We start from the raw sequence: 21751 nt of genomic DNA, 5'->3' as shown, positions 1-21751 counted from the left end.
AGCTCTCCATGCAGCTCTCCATGCAGCCCTCCATGCAGCCCTCCATGCAGCCCTCCATGCAGCCCTCCATGCAGCCCTCCATGCAGCCCTCCATGCAGCCCTCCATGCAGCTCTCCATGCAGCCCTCCATGCAGCCCTCCATGCAGCTCTCCATGCAGCCCTCCATGCAGCCCTCCATGCAGCCCTCCATGCAGCCCTCCATGCAGCCCTCCATGCAGCCCTCCATGCAGCCCTCCATGCAGCCCTCCATGCAGCCCTCCATGCAGCTCTCCATGCAGCCCTCCATGCAGCCCTCCATGCAGCTCTCCATGCAGCTCTCCATGCAGCCCTCCATGCAGCCCTCCATGCAGCCCTCCATGCAGCCCTCCATGCAGCCCTCCATGCAGCCCTCCATGCAGCCCTCCATGCAGCCCTCCATGCAGCTCTCCATGCAGCCCTCCATGCAGCCCTCCATGCAGCCCTCCATGCAGCCCTCCATGCAGCTCTCCATGCAGCTCTCCATGCAGCCCTCCATGGCTGTCTTATCATGAAATGTTTTAACCTAATCACACTGCAAAGACTGACAAACTGTTTACACTCACCATGAGGACCATGATAGGTGGGTGTGTGCCTGTTTGAGTGATGTGTGTTGGGTTGTGTTTGAGTGGTGTGTATGTGTGCGTGAAAGAGTTTATGTGTTTTCTGGTCAGCTGACATCAACCAGCAAGTAACTAATCAGTATCCACTAACGGTAAAGATGGTGTATGTCTGGGCCAGACCAGCGTCTGAGGCCCTCATTCCATCCTCCAAGTCACCATCACCAGCTTCTCTCATCCTCTTCCTCTCTTCAAGTCTCTCTCTCAGAAGTCTACCAGAGCATAGGTTACAGTCAGAGGAGTACCCTCAAACACTGTTTCATGATGTTATATCCCATCATGCTTTGCAGTTCGCCCCAGAGTGACCTGCGGCGTCGAGCTGCTCGCTCACCTGCATGAACATCGGCCGTCTCTCCGAGCGTGGAGAATTAGCCTTTCAGAAACACATTAGGTCAGGAGATGTGTTTGAGGAAGGAACTGCAGAGTGTTGCCTTGTCCAAACAGTATTACTGTAATGTGTACACACACACACACCAAACACACACCAAACACACAAACTTCTGTTTGGTCGTGTACATTATAAAGGCTGGAGAACAGACTCAAACACACTGCTTCAGGTTCTTCTGTGCACTTCTAGTGTGCTGGGGGACACTGGGGGGTACTGAGTGTGTGTGAGTGTGTGTGAGAGAGCGAGTGTGAAAGTGTGCATGAGTGTGTTAGAGAGAGCGAGTGTGTGTGTGTTTGTAAAGTCATTAACGAGAAACCGTGGAAATGAGTGGGGAGTATGAGTGTTTGAGCTAGCGAGATGGCGACAGGAGCATGGAGGGATGGAAGATTAAAGAGATAGAGGGATGGAGGGGAAACAACTTAGTCACACATGGACAGATATCGGGAGGGAGGGGGGATCTGAGCTGACGTCAAAACTTGTGCCACACCCGCCTTTGATCTGGAAGAATGTGTGTAAGTATCTGAGTGATGGGTGCATGTGTGTGTATGTGTGTGTGTGTGTGTGTGTGTGTGTGAGATGTAGCTGTCCATTTGTCATGTGTGTGAGTGACCAGAAATGGAAAGACATTTCACATCTCTAAATAGATAAGTACACTGACTCAGAAACTCTCCCTATCATCAATCGCTTAGCCAGGCCTGCAGGGGAAACTTGGTCTGCAGTGGATTGCTTTGCCTGGCCTGTGGTGAGAGGTGCTGAGATCCCAGAGGTGAGGTTGTGTTTCATGACTGAGGTTATGTCATGTGATATTCTCCGGGGGGGGGGGGGGGGGGGGTTGCAGGGTTACAGCGATTCTACAGGTGATTCGTGCCAACAGCTGAGGTTGCTTGACATACCTGCGTCTGCAGTCTGACGCATTGCCTCTTATGAAGTCCTATCTCAACACAGTTACACCCTCTGGCTGCTGCTTCCCACCCTGGCCCTGTCTCAGACACTGAGGTCTGAGAGCGTACACTGACAGCCAACACACACACACACACAGAGAGAGAGAGAACAGACAGAACACAAACATACTTATTCATTCTTAACACATTTAGGAGTCTTCCCAGCAGACACACAGAGAGAGGAGAAGACAGGATCTGTATGGTGATGAGAAACTGTGCTTTACTGTAACACAGTTTCACTTTTATATAAAGTCAAATGAAAACTTAAAACCAAAATACTTTTTTGTAGGATTTAGAAGTAGACACATTTTGTTATAAGGTGGAAGACAGATAGAGAGAATCAGAGAGAGAGAGAGAGAGAGAAAGAGAGAGAGAGAGAGAGAGAGAGAGAGAGAGAGAGAGAGAGAGAGAGAGAGAGAGAGAGAGAGAGAGAGAGAGAGTGAGAGAGAGAGAGAAAGAAAGAAAGAAAGAAAGAAAGAAAGAAAGAAAGAAAGAAAGAAAGAAAGAAAGAAAGAAAGAAAGAAAGAAAGAAAGAAAGAAAGGAGAACTCTAAGAGACCAGCTCTTTAAACGAGCCAGGAGAACCAGTCAATTCCTGACACATTCTGAAATGTGATTGTTTTGTTTGATTTGAATATTAACTGTTTTTAATCCTGCTTTCCTATGTAAGAGAGCTCACAGCATGAATGTGTCAGTTAATCACATTACTGTTGGGTGAACTATCTCTCATGGCACCGAATCACCAAATAATTTCTTTTTGTATCATAACCGAATTTCCAGTTTTAAATTTCACGCTTCATTAACGGCGTCTCAAATCCAAAATGTGATCCATATGTTTCAACATGCATTGCAATATCCGAGTGGAATTCTTCTCACTTTCAATAATCAACGCTTAATTTCACTTCCTCGTTGGCAAATCAGAGGCTGCTGGTTGGGTGACCTCACTGCCCAGGTACAGATGTGATTAACTCTGCTCTTGTATCTGTTACAGCCGTCACTGCCAGGGGGGGGGGGGGGGGGACATATTACATTCATCCTAACTACAGAGGCATAAGATATGTCAGTATGATCCTGCCAGTGTAGTATGATATTAGAGTTACACATCAGTGAGACATTCCACGGGAAAGACAGCATCACCTGTAGCAGAAGACAGAAAGACAGCATCACGTGTAACAGAAGACAGAAAGACAGCATCACATGTAACAGAAGACAGAAAGACAGCATCACGTGTAACAGAAGACAGAAAGACAGCATCACGTGTAACAGAAGACAGAAAGACAGCATCACGTGTAACAGAAGACAAAAAGACAGCATCACCTGTAACAACAGACAAAAAGACAGCATCACCTGTAACAGAAGACAAAAAGACAGCATCACGTGTTACAGAAGACAGAAAGACAGCATCACATCACATTTACATTTAGTCATTTAGCAGACGCTGTTATCCAGAGCAACTTACAGTAAGTACAGGGACATTCCCCCGAGGAAAGAAGGTTTAAGTTCCTTGCCCAAGGACACAATGTATTTGCACGGCCAGGAATTGAACCGGCAACCTTCTGATTAATAGCCCGATTCCCTAACCGCTCAGCAATCTGACACCCTGCCCTCCATCCGAGCAGGTGTCACACCTCCACTTGGACTGTCCTGTTTGCTCGGCGTGGACTGACTTCAGGCCAGTAGTACGCACCCCCCTTCTTACAGTAAATCCTAGACATTGATGGCTGAACAAGTTATTTCCAGCCATGACGCGGGACGGGGGGGGACGGGGGGGACGGGGTCTGGGAGAGTCAATGGGAAAGGTGTGAGTGGTGGGGGTCGGTTCAGGGCCTAGTCATAGCCCTATGAGAGCTGTCTGTCTTCAACAACACCAACGCTGTGAGCTGTTTGTTGTGTTACAGACCATTTATGATGCTATTAATCATAACTGCCGCTTAAACACTTCTCCTCCGCCCAGACGAACACCCGCTTTGTGGATACTGGTAGGATCGAAGACAGCCACACAATCTTCCACATTGTGTCAATTCTACATTGACAACGAGCCGTTTAGAATATCCGCTCGGGCACCTATAGGGGAGATGAGGATCCGTCTGATTGGTCCGATAATTACTCTCACACTGTCTGAGCTCGTGGTCGATATAGACGATGATTGATTGTGCGCTAAAGCAGTGAAAGCACCGGAATGCCGAAAGAAAAAAACTACCGGTGTCCCCACGCGCGCACTTGTCTTCATTTCCGTCACATTTTTACTGGTGGTATTATCGATCTGATCCAAGTGCTCGAGGTGAGAAATAATGTGACGTAACCGACAATTTGGTGCCGCGTAGAGCTTTCCATGTGTGATGGCACGTGCTGACTCCGGTGGCTAATTCAGAAGATTAAAACGTGGAAAACAACATGATTGAAGCCCACACATAGGCCACATTTGACCCTATTGCGGCTGCAGGGTGTCATGATGTAGCCAATCAAGTGTAAGATTATATAATTGTCGTGTTTGCAGTAATACCATCATCTAAAAAGTCTCAGGGTAGACTGATCCCTCGAGCTCAACAGAAGACGGGTCATAACTATTAACTGCATGTTACCAAATATCATATGTTATCAGAGACAGGCAGATGTGTCAGCGCGCGAGACCATAGCCTACCTCTAGGAACACAACTGCCCTCTTGTGTTCAGCTGGTAGTTTAGTTGCCTACCTGGCTATCAGCAGCACTGTAGGCCTTGAAACCGTATCCTAATCTTCCCAAACACAGAATGCAAGTTCCAAGTACTTTCTATCTACAACTGCTAAGAACTTTGGTAGTCGGAATGAGCTCACACTGAAAAGTGTGTTGCTATGGCTACAAAGATAGATAGGTTTCAGACAGGTGCTGCACTGTGGCGTATGGTCACACGGTTAGTCGCTTTAACTTTTCTTCAGGTGTAGGCTACCATGACCCACACATGATTGCCTGACACCTCACATCCGTCAAATATCAAACACGTCGAAGCTGAGAGCATTAGGCCTAATATGTTCATCATCAGATGACGCATTCTTCCTCCACACCACTCCGCCCCACCCTCCGTTACACCGTCCGATGCCCGTCCCACCCCGGTGCGTACTGAAGACGGCCGCGGGTATATAAACCAATGAGATTCGGTGTGAAACAAAAGATCGGAGATCTGCCTTCTTAAAGAAAAGCTCTGAACACGATAGACCGCAACCTCAGACGACTTCCTCCTCGCTGTACGGCACCACCTGTTGTCTTGGTCACTTGTAGCTCACCACAAGTCTTCTAAAGTAAGTCAAACTTCTCTTTCAGTACATTTTATAATTTGCTGTTAGAATGTGTGATTTCGTAAACCTTGGTTTTAGAATTATTTGTCAATTATTTATTGGAACGAATGCCGTCCGTTTCCATTAAATGAAAATGAACCGCAATTCAGCACCATGGACAGCGATTATACAACCTCGTGAGACTGGGTCAGTTTTAATTTGTGTGCAATAATACATTTTTGTTGACAGTTGGTTTCGGGATAAAAAAATAGCCTATCAAAACTTTGTCAAAGACGAGCTTATTTAAGTCGTGATATTTTGACGGTAGAGATTCTCAACTTTTACGGAATGCGATGACACATTTAAACGCAAGTTTACACAATCAATACGCCAGTAAAGGATAGGGCACATGTCTTTTGAATATAAGGTTGGGTGTTTCTGACTTTTTTAATGTCTACTTTAATAATAGCTTATCAATTTAAATACATGGAGAGATTTGTGCAACACGATCTCACTAAAATCGATTACATTTTTATATCAATAAATCAAAAGCGTTGCTTAATTATTGGCTTTTCTTCATACGTTTGTTATTTTTGTTGTTATTAACTGACAGTCTGTCTCCTTGTTCTCAGATGGCCGTCATGATGAAACCGTGGACCGTCCTCGTGGCTTTGGTCCTGTGCGTGCTTGTGTGTCTCGGGACCTTTGTGGACGCATACCCTCCCAAACCGGAGAATCCTGGTGAAGACGCACCTCCCGAGGAACTGGCCAAATATTACACCGCTCTTAGACACTACATCAACCTCATCACGAGACAGAGGTGAGCGCGCCAAACTCGTTAGACTACACACGAACCATTTGTTCTTTTATTTGTTGTTAATGCCTATAAAATAACATTATAATGTTTATGTTTGTATCGCCTTTTTGTGTTCGTTTTATTCAACGGTAAGTAAAGTAATGTATCATCCATCAAAGGTCGGTGGTCTCTGATCCCTTCCCGCTCATATTACAGCCTCGAGCTAGGTTTTATACCCCAGCCTAGCTACTGTGTTCCAAAATCCGATTACAGAGCACTCTCAAAAAGCTCAAGGCCCTCCAAATAAATGTGTCACGGCAATAAAAGTGCTTCAGATGGACCCAAGGAAAGTCGCAAAATCGAGTTAAAGACCGCAAGCCGGAAGGTTTCATATTCGGTATTGATATGGGACTGTCTCGAGCTCTTAGAAAAGGTCGCGTGCCTGAAGGAGACGGAGAGTCGGCAGTGAGTCATTGGCTTGGTTTTTATTCATGATATTCAAATCGTTCGTTGATCTTTAGAGAAGTATTACTGATACCCTTACAGGACCACCTTAGTGAGTAAAACTAACTACAAGTTAAAAGTAACTTCAAACGGATTCAGTCTTCAAACGGAAAAGAGTCGAGTTCTTTGAGTGAGAGTTGTTCACGTCTGAAAGTAATAGCTTATTAGAGAGGCCCTTCTGGTGAATAAAAAATGTAAACGTTTGTCTGACACTCGGTGTAACGGGGATAACCCATCCAAGTTTTGCCGTCAATTGTCTGTCCGTCCTTCAAATATAGCCAACATCTGTTTGTCTCTGTCTGACTTTATTTGTGGTCTATCTGTGTCTGCCTCTCTCTCTATTATGTATATATCCATCTTTTTCGTGTATCTGTTTGTCTATCTGTGTTAAGCCAAGCCTGGCTATCCAATCTTCGAAACTGGTGGGTCTAAATTGAACCAGAAGGAGACTTCTCCAGCTGCACATTCTTCCAAATTTCTTCGCAACAAACCAAATCTCCGTTCAGCAGGGTTGGACAATTGTGCTTCGGTGGCGCGAGAACCCTGTAGAGATTTACTAGAGTGTAAAATGACGTCCGCAGCACGACGCCCCTGATAGGAGATTCCTGTCTGTGATTTGGGCTGTTTTTTTTTCTCCATCACAAGTCATATCAACGGTACATATACAGATATCGGAGAAATAGGTTTCTTAAAGTGGCACAGATGGAGTGTATGAGAGGAGAAGCACGAGAGAACTGAGAGAGAGAGACAGAGAGAGAGAGAGAGAGAGAGAGAGAGACAGAGACAGAGACAGAGAGATACAGAGAGGAGAAAGCGAGGGAAGTAGAAAGAGCGGAAAAGAGAGAGGGACACCGACAGACAGAGAGGGAGGGGGGGAAGAAGGAGAGAGAAAGAGAGAGAGACAGAGAGGGAGGGGGGAAGAAGGAGAGAGAAAGAGAGAGAGAGAGAGAGAGGGGGGGGGGGAGAGATACAGTGATTGGTTCAGGCATCAGCCTCATTAGATCCTAATAGGGCTGTATGGTGGCACCTGGACGTGTTACTCTGTCAGAGTAGTCATGCTATCTGCCTCACCACAACCCTGTAACTCTCCACTTCTAACTGCCTATTTTCCCTCCCCCTTATTTCCTTCTTCTTCAAGTCTAACCCACAGGCTTCTTGTAGTGAAGTTTAAATAGTAAAAGTGGCTGATTGCATCTATGAAAAGGGAATCAGGTGAGTCAGGTGGCTGAGCGGGTAGAGCATCGGGCTAGTAATCTGAAGGTTGCCAGTTTGATTCCCGGCCGGTGCACATGACATTGTGTCCTGGGGCAAGGCACTTCACCCTCGTTCCTTGGGGACAATGTCCCTGTACTTACTGTAAGTCGCTCTGGATAAGAGCGTATGCTAAACAACTAAATGTAAAGGTATGAAAAAGGAAATGAGGGCACTGTATTTAAACCTCCCATTTCCTTCTCTGTCTCCTTCTCTTTCTTTCTCTACACGCTCTCTCCCTCTCTCTCTCTCGCTCTTCCTCCAGGTATGGTAAGAGGTCTGCCAAAGAGGATGTGGTGGCAGAGCTGCTGTTCGGGGACAACACTGACAGAAACCAGAGATCAAGGTGTGTGTGGGTGTGAGTGTGTGTCTGGTCTCACCAACAATGGCCGGGTTTCCCAGATTCGTTAAGAAGCTCTTAACACTAAGAACTTCTTAAGAATGTTCTAAGAGCGTTCTAGAGCACTTTTCGAACGTTCTTAAGAAGCTCTTAGGGTTAAGAGCTTCTTAACGAATCTGGGAAACCGGGCCATTGTCATTTTCTGGTGTCCCACAACATGTTATTTTAGAAGGTTCTAGGGGAGTTAGAGTGGGGGTTAGAATTGCTATCTCCAGAAATTCCCTCAAGAATAGAAAAAACAAGAACAATTTGAACTTGTGGGGACATTTTCTTTGTCCAAATGTTTGTTTCTAGGTGGTTTTAGAGGAGTTAATGTTATAATAATGTTTTAGTGATGGAACTTCAAGGTTTGGGTTTTGGTTTAGGTTATGTTTTTTGATTGTGAGTTTGGGTAAGGGTTAGGGTTAGGGAAAAATACGTTTTTAATGGGAGTTGTTTTTAAACAGTGAGTCCTTGCAAGCACAGCAATGCATTTGTGCCTGTGTCCAATGTGTTTACAGCAACAACAGTGTTTCTTCTAGTCACATTACTGTCCTCAAGCTTTCTTCTCTCACCCTCCTCTCCCTCCTCTCTCTCTCCACCTCTCCCTCCTCTCTCTCCTCCTCTCCCTCCTCTCTCTCCTCCTCTCTCTCCTCTCTCCCTTCTCTCTTCCTCATATCCAGATATGATGACTCCGTGTGGTGACTCCGCCCATCCCACTTCATTGGACGTTCTCTCCAGGCATCTGACTCACCTGGAGGGGCCAAACTGTGCCTCTCTCCTCCTCCTTCCATCCCCTCCTTCCCTTTTACACCCTCCCAACTCATTCCCTTTCTCTCTCCTCATCGACCACAACCAATGACCAACACAGACCTTAAACCAACCTCTCCCTAACTCTAGTCTTTCTCTCTCACTCGGTCTTTCCTCTATCATCTTTTCTCTCTCTCTTTCTCTCTCTCTCTCAATTGTACATAATTCATTATTATTATTATTGAGTAAAGATAGAATATAAAATATCTAATGAAAGATTCAATCTTGTATGTGAAATCCCTTGCTGTGTGCCGTAAAGAGAATAACCTTTTATTGTTGGTACTGTATACATGCTTCATCGTCTGATTAAACTTGTTGGATGACTCAAATTGTGACCCGTTGCTTTTTATGCATCTTCATCCCGATCAGAAATTCAGTCACTCCATCAATCAACCAACCAACCAATCAGTGGATTTGAAGAAACTCCCTCTGAGTGTATATAAGGATTTTTTTCACATCTCTGTTATTCAGTGGTGGATTCTAGTATGACTCAGTGTGCATAGCCTGATGTTGGAGGTGGAGGAGAGAGGTGGAGGAGAGAGGTGGAGGAGAGAGGTGGAGGAGGGAGGGTGGAGGAGGGAGGTGGAGGAGAGAGGTGGAGGAGGGAGGTTGGAGGAGGGAGGTGGAGGAGAGAGGTGGAGGAGAAAGGTGGAGAGGGAGGTGGAGGAGAGAGGTGGAGGAGGGAGGTGGAGGAGAGCGGTGGAGGAGAGAGGTGGAGGAGAAAGGTGGAGAGGGAGGTGGAGGAGAGAGGTGGAGGAGAGAGGTGGAGGAGGGAGGTGGAGGAAAAAGGTGGAGGAGAAAGGTGGAGAGGGAGGTGGAGAAGAGAGGTGGAGGAGAGAGGTGGAGGAGAGGGGTGGAGGAGAGAGGTGAAGGAGAGGGGTGGGGGAGAGAGCTGGAGGAGAGAGGTGGACGAGAGGGGTGGAGGAGAGGGGTGGAGGAGGGAGGTGGAGGAGAGAGGTGGAGGAGGGAGGTGGAGGAGAGGGGTGGAGAAGGGCAGTGGAAGAGGGAGCTGGAGGAGGGAAGTGGAGGAGAGAGGTGGAGGAGAGGGGTGGAGGGAGGTAGAGGAGAGAGGTGTAGGAAAGAGGTGGAGGAGAGAGGTGGAGGAGGGAGGTGACAGAGGGAGGAAGTAACTCGATTAAGATATCTTCTCCCCCTGAGTGTATGAAAGGATTGTTTTCACGTCCTGCTATTGACCATCAAACAGTCCCATGAATACTTCAACAATTGTTTTTAACGTGCATCTAGTCTCCATAGCGAGCACAGTTCGCTACTGAATCCATTACGCGGGTCATAATGACCCGAAGGTTAACAATGACCCATCGTTGTGTTGCCAGAACTTTACTCAATACAAAAACAAATAAAAACTATTTTATTTTAACCTTCGCGCTGTGGGGGGTCTGAGACAGCCCGACGGTTAAAAGCAAATGCTTCACTTTAAGTGAATTGAGTTGCTGTTTTATGAAATGTTGTGTAGCGTCCGACATTGGTTGTTCATCCAAAAATAAAAGGTAAAAGTCCATGTTGTAGGCTGTAGTGTTTTTCCTTATCTTTTATTATATGCACAAAACTATATTAAAATACATAGCCAAAACTTAAAACCAAAAGTAGTCTATGTTCCTCTAAGCAATTAATATGATTACGCGCAATGTTATCAATATATCCATATAACAAGCTTGTTTACCTTTTGTGGAAAGAAATCTTAAAGCACTACTGATGTGAACGCTGTCGCTATATGTAGCCTGTGCTGTGGGTGACTGCTGAACCCTACAGGAGAAAACAACGGTGCATTGCCCCTTTAAATCTGCCGCGTCCAGACTGTGATTTGACAGCAGCGGTTCAAAGACCTCGAATTAAACTGAAATACGGAGACAACCGCGCGACCACCACGAGACAGAGCAGAGGTAAGACATTTTATTAATTAACCACATTTTACAATTCGAGACATTTTGTAAAAAATATGTGGTAACAAATTGCGTGATAGAGCCTTGAAGACCCCCGCGTGCTAGGTTTCTTTGTGAGACGATATGAAAACATGCGTAGGCTGCAATAGGAGCGAATAGGAGAGATGTTGTTATTGTGGCACAATGTTTCAGCGTTCGCATGTACCGGCTGGCTGAAACCGTGAAACAACTTCCATTCAAGACGTCCGTCCTCCTAACACGACATTTCGTGTAAACTTGTGATTGTAAAGGTGTCCATGTTTGATGAATAGCCTATGCACCTATTTGCGTACGGGACCGGGAGCTGTGCGCGCGGTGGTGCTTGCTTGGGTGGGATGGGAAACGCGTCATCGACAAAGCAGACGGGGTCTGGAAAGCACCTAAGCAATGTACAGTTTCTGATTGTTTAGATAATCGTGTTTCGTTTTCATAGTAGTCTTGTTTCCATGCCACTGGAACAGCGTGCTTCCCTCGCGCCGACAGAACAGATAAATGACCAACCGACATACAACCAAAATACGCATAGGGGCACACACACACACACACACACACACACACACACACACACACACTGAACTATATAGTACCTGGCCTTGCCCCACCATCTCCACTATTTCACTCTTGTAACCACAACAACAGGAGTGGGCGACTAGCTCCATCTGGACCCTGCTCCAGGACAGAACTCAGATTGAGAGGAGGAGGTGTGGAGGTCTGTTTTCCTTTTAATTATAACCCCATGCAGGCTTCAGCTTAGTGAGCTAAGACAGTCATCAATGCTGTTTTAGGTTCACCTGGTGAGGGGGAGACAGGGGCAGTGTGGGGGAGGGGGCTGAGGCAGATGGGAGACCTTGGAAGAGTCGACCGGGGGAGGGGTTAGGAGGAGAGGAGGGGTGGGGGTGGGGAGGTGGGGGGAGGGGGTGGGAGGAGAGGGGGTGGGATGGGGTGGGTGAGGGGAGCGGGTGGGAGGAGAGGGGGTGGAAGGAGAGGGGAGGAGGTGGGGGGTGAGGAGAGCAGATGGAGTTTACAGCAGCGTGTGATCTTGTTAGTGAGTGTGTGTGTGTGTGTGTGTGTGTGTGTGTTATTAGCATGGGCATGGCTGAGACTGTATGTTGGGTGAGAGGAGAGGGAGTGGAGAAAGGACCCTTGCTACTGTGAACCTGTGTGGGTAGAGATGTCAGAACAAAGGAATGTCAGGACAGGAGAGAGGTGGAGGAGGGGGGTGGAGGAGGGAGGTGGAGGAGAGGGGTGGAGGAGGGGGGTGGAGGAGGGAGGTGGAGGAGGGGGGTGGAGGAGGGAGGTGGAGGAGGGGGGTGGAGGAGAGGGGTGGAGGAGAGAGGTGGAGGAGAGAGGTGAAGGAGAGAGGTGGAGGAGAGAGGTGGAGGAGGGGGGTGGAGGAGAGAGGTGGAGGAGAGGGGTGGAGGAGAGAGGTGGAGGAGGGGGGTGGAGGAGAGAGGTGGAGGAGAGAGGTGGAGGAGAGAGGTGGAGGAGGGGGGTGGAGGAGAGAGGTGGAGGAGAGAGGTGGAGGAGGGGGGTGGAGGAGAGAGGTGGAGGAGAGGGGTGGAGGTGGGAGGTGGAGGAGGGAGGTGGAGGAGGGGGGTGCATGAGGGAGGACTACGGTTTGGCACATCAGTATTGTTGTTAGAAACCCAACACTATGAGGTGATATTACAGGGGAGTTAGGAGAAGAGGAGAGGGAAGGAGAAGAGAAGGAGAGGAGGAGAAGAGAAGGAGAGGAGGAGAAGAGAAGGAGAAGAGGAGAAGAGAAGGAGAAGAGAAGGAGAAGAGAAGGAGAAGAGAAGGAGAGGAGGAGAAGAGAAGGAGAAGAGAAGGAGAAGAGAAGGAGAGAAGGAGAAGAGAAGGAGAGAAGGAGAAGAGAAGGAGAAGAAAAGGAGAAGAGAAGGAGAAGAGAAGGAGAGAAGGAGAAGAGAAGGAGAAGAGAAGGAGAGGAGGAGAACAGAAGGAGAGAAGGAGAAGAGAAGGAGAAGAGAAGGAGAAGAGAAGGAGAGAAGGAGAAGAGAAGGAGAAGAGAAGGAGAAGAGAAGGAGAAGAGAAGGAGAGAAGGAGAAGAGAAGGAGAAGAGAAGGAGAAGAGAAGGAGAAGAGAAGGAGAGGAGGAGAACAGAAGGAGAAGAGGAGAAGAGAGAAGGTGTGCGGGTAAAGAAAGGTAGGATGAAGAGAGGAAAGATACCTCTGGTGGATTCCTGCTGATGTCATCACCCTGGACGCTAATATGGCTGACAGTCGGGCTAATGCTGTACCTAGCGATGATGTAATAACACAATGTGTCTAAGTGTGTGTGTGTGTGTGTGTGTGTTTCTGTTGGTGTTTGCTGTCTACTCATTCCCACATCCCGCCCCCTGTAACATGCTCCGAACACGCAAGTCCCCTCTTTACGCTTCAAGCTCAGGTTGCTATGGCAGTCACAATACCTCGCCATGGCAACTGGCTGATGAGGAGGGAAGGATGGAGGAAGACCATCCATCTCCCGGAGCCCTGGAGAGCTGGGCTGATGCACACAGCTTCTCAGCTCCATGTCTGAACCCAGCCAGCTCCTGTTCTCCCCCCTGCAGTGACGATGAGGCGTGTTCGGCGTTCTCCACAACACACCTTCGTTCAAATAAACACAGTCACTCAAACTGTCATACTAAAATCACTATTTTGGGCATTTTCTTTGAGGTGTGTGTTTCTTTGTGTGTGTGTGTGTGTTACCCTGTGGGAGGGAATCCCCTGAGAGAGTCTATTTTCAGCGGGGCCTCGTTAGGGCAGCCAGTGGGCAGCACAGAGCATGGCCTTCAGCTGTAGCCAATCACCTGCCTGCAAAACTCACAGACAGCCAATCACAGACAGGCTCTTCCTGATAGGGGGTTAGTAGGGTAGTCCTTTCCCTGTGTTATACTCATAGCCTCACTCTCTAACACGCGCACACACACTCACACTCACACAAGCACACACACACACACACAAATAACAATTCGCCTGGTAACATGAGTTGTTGTGATGCTACACACTGCTGTTCAGACTCTCTGTCTGTCCCAGGAGGGCTAGGGAGGGGGTACCCCCCACTTTCTTTATGTACCCCTCCCTCCCTCCCTCGCTCACCCCACCCCCCACTCTCTCTTTTCACCCTGGTCGTTCATTGTGCCTGTCGTCATGGATACATATGGATTAGCCAGATGTCCCCCTCTTTCATCTAACTTCTTATTGAATCCACAGACCAGGCAGACCAGACCAGGCAGACCAGACCAGGCAGACCAGACTATCTGACACTGCAACATGCCTGTGGCAGCTACTGGCACAGAACCTGGTGAGTTACAACCCTCTCTTCTCTCCTGCTCCCCTCTCTACTCTCCCCTCCTCCCCTGCTCCCCTCTCCTCATGCTTCATGTGTGTGTGTGTGTGTGTGTGTGTGTGTGTGTACAGCGGTCACACAGGTTCTGGACACCCTGAGTGACAGCACCAGCTCCACCACTGCCAACGATCTGGATCTCATCTTCCTCAAGGGCATCATGGAGAGCCCTGTGGTGAGCCTCACACACACACACACACACCACACACACACACACACACACACCACACACAATTTACTTGTGAGGACATGTTGTTGTTTACAAACACTGTGTGTTTTATTGTTATTTTGTGTGTGTGTGTGTGTGTGTGTGTGTGCAGGAGCCAGAGAGCCCTGGGGAGACGAGGCTGGAGGCGGTCAGAGAAAACAACGTTGAGCTGGTGCAGGAGATCCTTCAGGAGCTCAGCCCCTTCACACACCGCAGCAACACCGCCGCTGAGCTCACACGCATCCTCAATGAGCCCCACTTCCTGGTGGGATACACACACACACACACACACACATGGGTATACACACACACACACACACACACATGGGTATACACACACAGGCACAGGGGCAAAAATCTGGTATCAACTTTGGGGGACACAATTACATTTTCTCAAGAGCAGTTCCTGGGGGGAACCAGAAGTTTCACACACAAGTATTGCTCTTCTGTCAATTAATTGTTTGCTCTCTGTTGATTGGTCGGCAGTCCCTGCTGGAGACTCATGATTCGGTGGCTTCTCAGACGTGTGAGAGCCCGCCCCCCAGCCCGTGTGCTTACATGGACCCGCCCACCGCCACCCAGCCCCCTGACGCCGTCAGGATGGTGGGCATCCGCAAGGTGGCCGGAGAACACCTGGTAACTACCACCCTAACTACCACCCTAACTACCACCCTAACCTGGTAACTACCACCCTAACTACCACCCTAACTACCACCCTAACCTGGTAACTACCACCCTAACTACCACCCTAACTGCCACCCTAACCTGGTACCTACCACCCTAACTACCACCCTAACTACCACCCTAACTGCCACCCTAACCTGGTAACTACCACCCTAACTACCACCCTAACCTGGTAACTACCACCCTAACTACCACCCTAACCTGGTAACTACCACCCTAACTACCACCCTAACCTGGTAACTACCGCCCTAACTACCAAAATACCTTTACCACCCTTAATAGCTTCTAACCAATGAGAGATTGCTAGATTGATTACATTTGAGGAGACAGATCTAAGACGTGTGGTGTGTGTCACGTGTGCGTCAGGGGATCACGTTCCGTGTGGAAGCGGGGGAGCTGGTGATCGCCCGTATCCTGCACGGGGGCATGATCGACCAGCAGGGTCTGCTGCACGCCGGTGACATCATCAAGGAGGTGAACGGCCGTCCAATGGGGCAGGACGTGCAGGTGCTGCAGGAGGTGCTGCAGGACGCCAGCGGCAGCGTGGTCCTCAAGATCCTGCCCAGCTACCAGGAGTCCCACCTGCTTGGACAGGTAACACACCTGGGCCAGACACACCTAGCTCTGACACACTTGGCTCTGACACACCTGGTCCTGACGCACCTGGTCCAGACACACCTGGCTCTGACACACCTGGTCCAGACACACCTGGCCCTGACACACCTGGCTCTTACACACCTGGCTCTGACACACCTGGCCCTGACACACCTGGCCCTGACACACCTGGCTCTGACACACCTGGCTCTGACACACCTGGTCCAGACACACCTGGCTCTGACACACCTGATCCAGACACACCTGGCTCTGACACACCTGGCTCTGACACACCTGGTCCAGACACACCTGGCTCTGACACACCTGGCTCTGACACACCTGGTCCAGACACACCTGGCTCTGACACACCTGGCTCTGACACACCTGGTCCAGACAGGATATATCCGTTCCTATCTCTGCTGTCCCTCTCCACCTGTCTCACTGGTTTTCACCTGTGTCATCAGGTATTTTACAAGTGTCACTTCGATTACGACCCAGCCAATGACAACCTGATTCCCTGCAAGGAGGCAGGGCTGCAGTTCAACACAGGGGACATCCTGCAGATTGTCAACCAAGATGACCTTAACTGGTGGCAGGTGTGTGTGTGCGTGCGCTCGCTACTGATGGTGAACGCGTGTGTGTGTTGCTGATTGTAAACGTGTGTGTGTGTGTGTGTTGCTGATTGTAAACGTGTGTGTGTGTGTGTGTTGCTGATTGTAAACGTGTGTGTGTGTGTGTGTGTTGCTGATTGTAAACGTGTGTGTGTGTGTGTGTTGCTGATTGTAAACGTGTGTGTGTGTGTGTTGCTGATTGTAAACGTGTGTGTGTGTGTGTGTTGCTGATTGTAAACGTGTGTGTGTGTGTTGTCGGCAGGCTCGGCATGTGGATGGGGGCAGTACTGGTCTGATCCCCAGTCAGCTGCTGGAGGAAAAGAGGAAAGCTTTTGTGAAGAGAGATGTGGAGTTACCTCCTGCAGGTAAACACACCTACCTCCTCTCCTGCCTCACATACGGCTCCTCTCCTGCCTCACCTACAGCTCCTCTCCTGCCTCACATACGGCTCCTCTCCTGCCTCACATACGGCTCCTCTCCTGCCTCACCTACAGCTCCTCTCCTGCCTCACCTACAGCTCCTCTCCTGCCTCACCTACAGCTCCTCTCCTGCCTCACCTACAGCTCCTCTCCTGCCTCACCTACCCAACCTCACCTACCTGCCTACTTCACCTACCCACCCCAATCAACATCACTTTCCTGTCTACTGCTCTTACCCAGCTTCACTTGCCTGTCTAGCTCACCTGTTGTCCTCACCCTGTATCTGTGTGGCAGGTACTCTGTGCAGCGGAGTTGGAGTAAAGAAAAAGAAGAAGATGATGTATGTTACCACCAGGAATGCAGGTGGGTCTCCCTCCTGCAGGATTCCATCCAGGGTCAATGGATTCTCAACTATACTGTTATGACCTGGTAAATACGTATTTCTAACTGTATCTACTTTCTAACTCTCCTTTCTCTGTTATTTCCCCTTCCCCTTCCCCTTCCCCTTCCCCTTCCCCTTCCCCTCCCTCCCTCCCTCCCTCCCTCCCTCCCTCCCTCCCTCCCTCCCTCCCTCCCTCCCTCCCTCCCTCCCTCCCTCCCTCCCTCCCTCCCTCCCTCCCTCCCTCCCTCCCTCCCTCCCTCCCTCCCTCCCAGAGTTTGACAGACATGAGTTGTTGATATATGAGGAGGTTGCCAAGGTGCCTCCATTCCGGAGGAAGACGCTGGTTCTGATTGGTGCTCAGGGAGTGGGTAGGTGGAGCCTGAAGAACAAGATGCTGTTGAAGGATACACAGCTGTTTGGAACCACTATACCCCGTAAGTACATCCAAATAATCAACTAACCACTATATCCTTAAGTACAACTAAGTAGCTAACTAAATCACTGCTATACCCCTGAAGTACAACAAAAGTTATTAAACTAATCCACTGTCACAAACCCTTCCATGTGACTTAAACCAACTCGCTAGCTACCAACCACATTACCTTCCATAACTACCATCCACCCATCACTAGCTACCCGCTCACCTACCTCAGCTGACTTCCTGCCATGCACTTCCTGTCATGCACTTCCTGTCACGTAGACACATCCAGGAAGCCCAAGGCTGGCGAGCGCGAGGGCCAGATGTACGCCTTCACCAGCCGCAGCAAGATGGAGGCCGACGTGAAGGCGGGCCGCTACCTGGAGTATGGGGAGTACGACGGCAGCTTGTACGGCACCAAGATGGACTCCATCCACGAGGTGGTGGAGGCCGGCCGGGTCTGCATCCTGGACGTCAACCCTCAGGTAGGGTGGAGGCCGGGACCCTGATGTCCCCTCAACAATAGTAAAACAAAGGAATCATTGAACGTATGAGGACCTTTTCCTGATCCTCACAACTTTTGAAGTGCTATTTTCAGGGGGGTTTATGGGGTTAGGGTTAGCATTACATTCAGGGTTAGGGTTGACGTGTGTGTGCGTGTGTGTGCGTGTGTGTGTACCCCAGGCTCTGAAGGTGCTGCGTACATCAGAGTTCCTCCCCTACGTGGTGTTTGTCGAGGCTCCAGACTTTGAGGTCCTGAAGGCCATGAACAGCTCGGCTGTCGAGGCCGGGGTGGTCAGCAAGCTGCTCACGGTAAGACACACAGATAGACAGGCAGACAGTCAGTCAGACAAGAAGACAGACAGTCAGACAAGCAGACAGACAGTCAGACAAGAAGACAGACAAGCAGACAGACAGACAGGCCGTCAGACAGACGGGCTGCATGTGTGTGTGTTGTCCTGTCCTGTTGTCAGTGTACACACACTGTAGGATAGACTGTGTGTTTAGGCAAGACGGTGTGTGAGTGCGTGTCCTGGAGGGTAATCTGGTGTGAACCGGTTCTGTGTCGCCCCCTGCAGGACGTGGAGCTGAAGCGCACGGTGGACGAGAGTGCCAAGATCCAGCAGGCCTACGGACACTACTTTGACCTGACCGTTGTCAACGACAACCTGGACGAGACCTACCGCACCATCAAGACTTCCCTGGAGACGGTTACCAAGAGCCAGCAGTGGGTCCCTGTCACCTGGGTGTTCTAGGGGGGGAGGAGTTTAGGGAAAAACAGGGGGAGGAGTTTAGGGAAAAAGAGGGGGAGGAGTTTAGGGAAAAGAGGGGGAGGAGTTAAAGGAAAAAGAGGGGGAGGATTTTAGTGAGGAGAGGGGGAGGAGTTTAGGGGAAAAGAGGGGGAGGAGTTTAGTGAGGAGAGGGGGAGGAGTGTAGTGAGGGAGGGGGCCAGGCACCCCAGGTCCCACTGACTGCAGCCAATCAGAAATCTTCTGAAATGGACCAACCCAATTACAACAGCTTGGACAACACCTCTGCACATCTGTTGCTAAAACATCAAGGACTGTGTGTGTGTGTGCCCATCTGTGTGTGTGCGTGCCCATCTGTGTGTGTGCGTGCCCATCTGTGTGTGTGTGTGCCCATCTGTGTGTGTGCGTGCCCATCTGTGTGTGTGTGTGCCCATCTGTGTGTGTGTGTTCCCATCTGTGTGTGTGTGTGCCCATCTGTGTGTGTGTGTTCCCATCTGTGTGTGTGTGTTCCCATCTCCCTGCCCCTGTGTGTCTCCAACCTCCATGTTCATGTTCTCTTCATAGGCAGGAGCAGTTCATCAATGTTTACATCCACCTACATCCTCCCCTGTCACACTCATACACCCCCCCCCTCCCCTGTCACACTCATACACCCCCCCCCTCCCCTGTCACACTCATACACCCCCCCTCCCTCCCCTGTCACACTCATACACCCCCCCCCTCCCCTGTCACACTCATTCACCCCCCCCCTCCCCTGTCACACTCATACACCCCCCCTCCCTCCCCTGTCACACTCATACACCCCCCCCCTCCCCTGTCACACTCATACACCCCCCCTCCCTCCCCTGTCACACTCATACACCCCCCCCCTCCCCTGTCACACTCATTCACCCCCCCCCTCCCCTGTCACACTCATACACCCCCCCCCCCTCCCCTGTCACACTCATACACCCCCCCCCCCTCCCCTGTCACACTCATACACCCCCCCCTCCCCTGTCACACTCATACACCCCCCCCCCTCCCCTGTCACACTCATACACCCCCCCCCCCTCCCCTGTCACACTCATACACCCCCCCCCTCCCCTGTCACACTCATACACCCCCCCCTCCCCTGTCACACTCATACACCCCCCCCCCCTCCCCTGTCACACTCATACACCCCCCCCCCTCCCCTGTCACACTCATACACCCTCCCTCCCCTCCCCCCTCTCACCTGTGTAATTTCTCAAAGGGTCCAGCCTTTCGTATTTTCCAGTTGACTTTTGTGCCAAATTTGATAATGATGTTTTTGTACAGTTTTTTGTTTGTTTTGAGTTTTATCATAAATTATTTGTACTATTTCAAAAGATAGACAGTGGCATGTGTACTGATTCATGTAACCACACATGTTCGTCTGTACTACAATGACTGATTATGATGCAATTGGTGTTGATAGTGGCTTCAAAATAGTACTTGAAATATCTTTATTTGATTTCTTCATCTGTACCTCTGATTCTTTGTAAACCCAGCAACCGTGTGGTGTGACATCATCACCGTCAGTAACCAACGCTTTAAATTGTGTTTTCATATTTGTTGCTTTTTCTACCTTTAAAAGTGGATTTTCCAGTAGAGCTTATGTCTGCCAGTCTGTCAGAGAACTTGGTCAGTTTGAAAAGCTAATTACTTTATTTATTTTTTATATAAACATCTCAAAATAATTGGATACCAGTATAAGAGATCAGGATGTCTCCCAATCCTTTAAAGTTTTTAAAGAATCCAGTACAAGGAGTAATCAAACTATCTTGAGTGTAACCGATTAAAGTTTAGGGTGAAAAAAAACATTGAAATGTCATAACGTTGAACATCTCATTTCAAGAACAGTAGATCTTTTATGATGGGCTTTCAGGATGTACACTCTGACCGTGAAATCGCTGATGTCAGGCCCTCGGGTTGATTGGGGATCTGTTTCCTGAGGTTTCAGAGTCAGCCAATCAGAGAGCAGCTGAAAGCTACTTCCATGGAAAAGTCGTGTTTCCGATGCACAACATTTCGTCCTCCTTTGATCAGGAGAGGCTTCGATAAACCATCCCCTTGATGAGTGTTTAGTTCACATGTTCTAGGAGTGGTCACCGGTGACATCGTAGAGGTGGAGGACAACAGGAATACCATGACTGTGGATCATGTGACACTGTAGAAACCTGATCATGTGACACTGTAGAAACCTGTCTGTACACTTAGGGATTAAATCCTGGATTAACATCCGTTCAAATTTAACTGTGTCTCTGATTGATCTGAATGACGTCTGACTGGTTACAGATTCTAACACTCTGTTCTGTCTGTGTGTGTGTGTGCACATCTGTGTGTGTGTGTTTTCACGTGTGTGTGTGCCCATGCATAGGTGTGTGTTTGTGTTTAATCCTCTGTGAGAACCCTGAGAGATATCATGGTCCAGGCCAATCAAATCCCTTCCTCCGGTCAGCTGACAGCCTGCTGACTGGCACACAGGAACGATCGAGGTGTCACAATGATCCTAAAGTTATCATTAAGATGGGGTGGAGAAAGTAGGAGAGTAGTTGAACAACAGGCGTGACCTGTGGGGAGTCAGACGGCTGTCTCGTGGTGCTGCTTCTGGAGCCTGGGGAATGTTCCAGACTGGTCCAGTCTGTTCTACCCAACAAGTTGGAAAATCAGTGGAACAAGACATGGGCCAACAAATTGTGTACAATTATGATTATTACCACGAATCAACTCTGAATGAAAAAGTCTATTCCCCTCCCCTCACTCTTTCAGTTTCTCTGTCTCTCTCTTTGTCTGTCTCTCTCATCTTACATCCTCTATTCTTCATCCAGCCTCGTGACCAGGGTGGAGAATCATTTTACCACCTCCCCATCCATCCATCCATCCATCCATCCCTTCCTCCTCCTCCTCCTTATCTCTTCCTCCCTTAACCAGAGCTCATTGAGGG

The 21751-nt window shown here is 49.3% G+C and overlaps 2 protein-coding genes across 2 annotated transcripts; both read left to right on the top strand.

Annotated features, from left to right (window-relative positions):
• The first annotated feature begins 4816 nt into the window (after positions 1-4816).
• On the top strand, positions 4817-9254 carry pyya (peptide YYa). Its single transcript, XM_084678714.1, has 4 exons — positions 4817-5240; positions 5849-6036; positions 8033-8113; positions 8830-9254. The coding sequence occupies exons 2-4, from the start codon at positions 5849-5851 to the stop codon at positions 8849-8851; spliced, it is 291 nt and encodes a 96-aa protein (XP_084534840.1). The 5' UTR covers positions 4817-5240; the 3' UTR covers positions 8852-9254.
• A 1090-nt stretch (positions 9255-10344) lies between these two features.
• On the top strand, positions 10345-18847 carry mpp2a (MAGUK p55 scaffold protein 2a). Its single transcript, XM_084678659.1, has 14 exons — positions 10345-10464; positions 10695-10857; positions 14109-14199; positions 14316-14416; positions 14562-14714; positions 14936-15085; positions 15500-15727; positions 16192-16323; positions 16601-16703; positions 17052-17120; positions 17412-17573; positions 17840-18042; positions 18242-18370; positions 18637-18847. The coding sequence occupies exons 3-14, from the start codon at positions 14169-14171 to the stop codon at positions 18811-18813; spliced, it is 1638 nt and encodes a 545-aa protein (XP_084534785.1). The 5' UTR covers positions 10345-10464; positions 10695-10857; positions 14109-14168; the 3' UTR covers positions 18814-18847.
• The last annotated feature ends 2904 nt before the right edge of the window (positions 18848-21751 follow it).

This window comes from Hypomesus nipponensis, chromosome 17 (genome assembly GCF_054491055.1).
Source record: "Hypomesus nipponensis isolate SF chromosome 17, ASM5449105v1, whole genome shotgun sequence".
Lineage (NCBI taxonomy): Eukaryota > Metazoa > Chordata > Actinopteri > Osmeriformes > Osmeridae > Hypomesus > Hypomesus nipponensis.
This window is presented reverse-complemented; position numbering and strand designations above follow the sequence as displayed.